At 36.1% G+C, this 6,180-nt stretch overlaps 1 protein-coding gene across 1 annotated transcript; it reads left to right on the forward strand.

Moving 5' to 3' along the window:
- Window positions 1–5,000: 5,000 nt before the first annotated feature.
- On the forward strand, window positions 5,001–5,657 carry LOC135215924 (craniofacial development protein 2-like). Its single transcript, XM_064250879.1, has one exon. It carries the CDS (start codon window positions 5,001–5,003, stop codon window positions 5,655–5,657), a length of 657 nt encoding a protein of 218 aa, XP_064106949.1.
- Window positions 5,658–6,180: the final 523 nt, after the last annotated feature.

Raw genomic sequence — 6,180 nt, forward strand, 5'->3', positions numbered from 1 at the left:
AGTGCATTTGAAGTCTGGGCTGTTCTAACTGAATAAAATAATGCTGCTTAATACGTACACATAAATTTTTACTTGACTGACCAATGTAAAACGATGGGCAATCCTTACAAGGAATTTTGTAAATGATGTTGTTATTTGTTACGGGACTATTCTTAATTAGCATATCTTTAATGGTATTGTTATCAGAGAACACTATATTAACATTAAACGATTTAAATATTGATTTTATGGTTTCAAATCCACGAAAGTAAGGTAAGCTAAGTACGTTTTTAGGCATTTCATTTTCATTAATAGCAACTCTATAAAACTTTTTGTTAGCTTTTTGATAACGTAAATCAATTAAATGAGGTGGGTAGCAGAGATCGTTTCCTATCTTTTTTATGCATTCTATTTCTTGGTCAAGATATTGTGGACTCGTGATACGCAAAGCGCGTAGGAACATAGAAGAAAAAATTGAAATTTTAATATTAAGATGGTGGCCAGAATAAAAATGTACATATATTAAATTATTTGTGGGTGTTCTATAAATACTGAATTTGCATTGGAAAGATTCTCTATGTATTAATACATCTAGGAAAGGGATGACATTGTTATTTTCAATTTCAACAGTGAATTTTATGGATGGCAAGGTGTGGCTACCCTCAGGCGTTTTCTCGTTTCTGTTAGAGTGAAATCGACCTTATTGCTAATCTTGTAGTGTCAGTTCGGATATTAAGCCTTCTGTTGACTATGTTTTCCTCTGTAAAATCAGTTTGCCTTAGTAAAGGGTCTGAACAAGACCGAAAGTACTCGGCTATCTGGCTTTTTCATTTTTTCCTTCATGGCAAAAACCTTTATATATATATATATGTATATAATATATATATATAGTAGATATATATTATATATATATACATATATATATATATATATATATATATATATATATATATATCTCTCTCTCTCTCTCTCTCTCTCTCTCTCTCTCTCTCTCTCTACTCTCAGTCACGTTGATCTTGATGATTGTAATAAAGAGCATGATCAAATATTTTCGTGAAGGTATTTGTATCTCGTACAACCTGACGCTGCTTCACATCGGAAGGGCATTTGTTTATTCTCTGAGATTTTTAAAAGTATTTCAGAAGTTATTTAAAAAAACTCAATTCAGCATTTTTATAAACTATGAGTTTGCAAATGTTATTGTCCTCGACTAATGTTCTTAGAGCCACTAAATTGACTGACGTACAGTGTGGAATCTGAAATAATGACAAATTAGACGCACCTGGTTGAAGTTCAGGCAGTTACTGTCTCAAGCTAAATGGGTAGAAAGAACAAAAATAAAAATGTATACAACAAATAACATAATTATGTTCTTATTATTTTTTGTTCGTGAAACTAAAAATAAAAAGAGGCGATGGTATTCGATAAATCTATACGAAGGATACTGGTAATCTTTTATAAAGAATTTAGAATATCTAAGGAGAGAGAGAGAGAGAGAGAGAGAGAGAGAGAGAGAGAGACTATACCCTCATTACTGTTTGATTGTATTTAGAGTCAGGTTTTAATCGATCTCTCCCTGTTCAATACTAACAGCTCTCTTTGTTTAGACAGTTACTCAGTCACAGTTTAGACAGTAATTCAGTTACTTTTGTGAACTTGATATAATTTTTGGCCGTTTGATTTGGCATTTAAATATATGTTAATGGTATGAAAATGCAATCATCAACAGCCTTTAATTGTAATCATTATCAGGAAATTGAGTCAGTGTTGTGTAAAATACAAGTCACAGAGGTTCAACCTTTGACCTTTTATCTTTGCCGTGAATCAGCGAGAATCATTCAGTTCTGAGCCTCACCAAGACTTTATAATAACCTTGAGACTGAGAAGAGACGGAAAGTATCTTGGATCCTCAGCATTAGATTCTCACTCAAAGAAGAGATAAGGTGGGTAAACTAAGAGATGCCGAAGAACCCCAATTGACTGCCATGTCTATTTCTCAAGCTTTTATTTTTTTTCCTCTTTCAGTATCCTTCAACAACTATTGAGTTGAACGCCTTAGTCAAGAAAAGTTGAAAATTTCTTATCAGACAAAGACCGATGATGTTTCCTAAGATATTTCTGGGTTCAGTCATTTTATCAACAATTTATTTCGAGTTTTATCCGCCTCAGTTTTCCTTTAACGAGGAGATACATTAAAGCTGAATTCTCTTTGTTGTAGACTACATAAGACAAGAATAAAAGATAATGGATTGAGGATGTAGCTATTCAAGTCTCTCTCTCTTGTATTAATGGGCTCTAGAATCTGAAATTGGATGAAAGCTTCAATGACAATTGTCGTTAACCTTGAAGTTATTCAGTTTATCTGAAATTACTATGGTTCTAGAATGGATGTAAAAAAGACTTTCCAATTTAGAACTTTTTAAGAAAATGCAGGGAAATATTGGAGAAATAGAACCACTTTCTATAGAAAGAAAACGACATGGAGAAAGGGAGACACCTACTACAATGAGGCATGGAATATTTTGTCAGGAACTTGTTTAAGGACTCCCTTATTCTACCTTACTGATTCGACTTCAGTCATTAACAACCCTCGGAGATGAAGATGGATGAGAAATGTCTTCTAAAAAGTGAAAATATCTTTCCCCAACTCCTTGCACACCCAAATGTGTGTGCTTGTGCCTGCATGCATCAGTCATTTCAAAATTATCCGTCCTTTCTACTTCAACATCACTTTGACGTCCGTCAAGAGCACCTTTCCCATCAGACTAGCTGAACTGAACCAGGACCCAAGATTACAATAGCAAAACGACAAGCGCACTGTGTTTGAGATTAATAAAACACACCTATGAGAATAACCTGGCTCCCAAGAACATCATTTCAATGTTTTGTATTAGAGTATATCAGGGTTCTTCTTCAGAGGTTTAGAAAGAGCATGTATGGCAATGACAAAACAATGAAGGAAACAGAAGTGGCAGACAGGTAGTGAGGTTATCATATCATGCAGAGGAACAGTCTGATGTTCAGTCAGGTGACAGCTGCTGCTTTTTATAAATCGATTCTGACAAATGAAACGCCAAAGATTTTCTAAGAATAAAATTCATTTCTATTTTAGACTGTAGTCAGTGAGAAGGTAAAACTCCTGGGGAATGTCAGGAAAACCGCGGGGAATTTCCTCATTTTCAGTGCTGGGGTTTATAAGCTTTTTAAATATCATTCACAGAAGAGCTTCAGTGAATCAGTCAAATCTGCAGATTGCCCAAAGGTCTTCAAAATCCGAATTGACACATGAGGAAAAAAGGTGCTCAGAGCTGAAGGAAGTTCACGTCGGGAATTGCGATTATATGTGTAAGTGCTACATAAGCAGAATATATGGAATGTTATTCCATATATAAAAAATTAAAACTATGATTAATTAAAACCAGTGACCCAAGAGGTCAACCAGTTTGCTTGCAGGAATGTGATCAGACCAGATACGATAAAGTAGGCTAAGATGACGTGTTGTAATGAGTCAGTGTCTAGTTGCCAAGCTTCCTGCTTAAGACAACCACAGCGACCTATAATTCAAACGGCCTACGTGACTTGTAATCTATGTCATCTGTGTGTATGTTCGTATGTTCGAGCTACTGTCTGTTTCCTTTATGATTTGAAACCGAGATTGTGGGCAGAATTGGATCAGCCATCATCATTGGCAGACCTGTACAAATTGTATCCAATCTTCATCATGTAATCTCAGAGAATAGAGATATTTTTTGTACTTCGTGTTTTCTATTAGAAACCTCACATCAGAAAGAAGATATGGAATGAACTTAGAATTTATCACCATGTGTTGAAACATCTCCATCATCATAACCAAAGAAGATACTGACTTCGTAAGTTATCATCAAAGCCCAAGACACTCCAATGAGTATGGAAGTCATAACCAACCAACTTAGCGTAAAATTATCGCAGGTCTAACATAACCTCACAGGGCGCCTTACTATGCCAAGGAACAGCCCTAATATATGAACAAGGACATCTTAGACAGCTGAAAAATAAGAGAATTATTATTTTCATTATTATTATTATCAATAAGATGAAACCTATTCGAATATAACAAGCCCATAGGAACCATTGACCAGTAATTCAAGCTTCTAACGAATATGGTGTACATTAGGAAGAAGTAAGATGAGGGAGGTAAAAGTAAATGCAGAAAGAAGAGATCTCACTTATTAAAAAAAATGAATTAATAAATAGATATTGCCGAGGTGTGAGGGAGGGCATTTGTTTTAAACTCTGCTTTAAATGAAAATAGACTTCGAAAAGGGGAGGCGGGGTTTGTGGAGGGGAATTAGATCAAAGGAAGAAGTGGGTTGATGAGCGTATTTTTCTGCGTTTTATTCTCCTGACGTTGTCTAATGTCGGCTCAAAGTTAATTGTCCGCAACACCTTTATAATTATCCGGGTTTAGCGCTTTGGTTTGCAGAAACCGTTGCGGGTTGGGGGTAAAATACTCCCTTGGGGTAGCTTAACATTCAAGGGGGGTGACAACAAGTGTGGAAGTTAAAAGGCGCAATAAGGACTCTTTTCCATTGCATTTCAATCGATGAATTCGTACATTTCAACTCTCTGAATAAATAACATAAAGGTTCACATGGATATATAGCATAATGCAAGTATTTTGTACTAATTATTATTATTATTATTATTATTATTATTATTATTATTATTATTATTATTATTATTATTATTATTATTATTATTATTATTATTATCAGGGAGGGGCTAACAACCCTTTCCTGTAAAAACCTAGATTGTTACAGAAACCGTACAAGAAGTGAATAGGCCTGGACTACTTGTTGATGACTCAGGAACGAATAGGATCATGAGCTGGAAAAAACCCATAAAGTTTGCTACGTACTTGGAATGTACGAAGTTTGTACAGAGGGGGATTTGCTGATGTACTTGAAAATGAGCTGGAAAGATATGGTATACAAATAGCTGCCCTACAAGAGATTAGATGGCTGGAAGTTGGGAAGTGTGAGATGGATAAGGGGGTCATATATTATATTGGCAGAGAAGATGGAAGACATGAAGAGGGAGTTGGATTTTATATAAGTAAAAAGATAAACACTGCTGTTGTGGAGTTTGAGGGTATAAGCAGCAGGATAGCAAGAATAAGGATGACTGCTAAATGGTTTAAAATCACAGTAATAACATTGCATGCCCCTACAGAGGACAGTGAAGAAGATACCAAAGATAGATGGTATAGTGAAGTTCAGGAGGTTTTAAACAAAGTACCAGGGCACGATATGCTGATAATATTGGGAGATATGAATGCTAAAGTAGGTAAAGAAATAGCAGCTTTTAAGGGAACTATGGGCACACATAGCTTACATGAAAATAGTAATGACAATGGGATTAGACTGGCAACACTAGCCACAGAATACAATTTAGTAGTAGGAGGCACTCTGTTCCCACATAAAGAAAAACATAAGGGCACTTGGCTTTCACCTGATGGAAATACAACCAATCAAATTGATCACATTTTAGTCAAAAGGAAATTTAGATCAGCGCTGATGGATGTGAGAGCATACCAGGGAGCAGATTGTGATTCAGATCATTACATGGTGGCAGCAAAAATACGTATAAAATTAACAACAAAGAGAAAGAATGGAAACAAGATTGCAATATCAGGTTGAAGTAGAGAACAGATTTGCAGCATGAGAGGTGGATGATGATGCAAGTTGGAACCAGGTAAAACCTATATTGTTGGAAGCAGCAGAGAGAACTGTTGGCATGGCGAGGCAACGGAGGGGAGGGCGATGGTTTGATGAGGAATGCAGAGAGGCAGCCCAAAGAAGAAGAGAAGCAAGATTGAAATGGTTAGAGAATAGGGGAAATGCAGAGAGGAGAAGGATATATACAGAGGCAAGAAATGAGGCATGCAGCACTAACAGAAGGAAGAAAAGAATGCTAATCGATAGGGAGTTGGAAGAGGTTGAGAGCAACAGCAGGCGGGGAAATGTGAGGGCCGAGTTCCATGGTATAAATAAAATTAGGAAGGGATACCAGGCCAGACGAGGAATGGTGCACAGTAGATATGGTGATCTTTTAGTAGATAGAGAGGAAATTGAAGAGAGATTGGTAGAACATTTTAGAACCTTGTTAAATAGAACAGCATTTCCTGAACAGCCTGGGGAGAATGGAGAAATTATATTGGGA

The sequence above is a fragment of the Macrobrachium nipponense genome, chromosome 5 (assembly GCF_015104395.2).
Source record: "Macrobrachium nipponense isolate FS-2020 chromosome 5, ASM1510439v2, whole genome shotgun sequence".
Classification (NCBI taxonomy): Eukaryota; Metazoa; Arthropoda; class Malacostraca; order Decapoda; family Palaemonidae; genus Macrobrachium; species Macrobrachium nipponense.

Bases quoted from the DNA above. Each gene is read 5' to 3' on its own strand.
- LOC135215924 (XM_064250879.1), top strand. From the start codon at position 5,001: ATGGATAAGGGGGTCATATATTATATTGGCAGAGAAGATGGAAGACAT.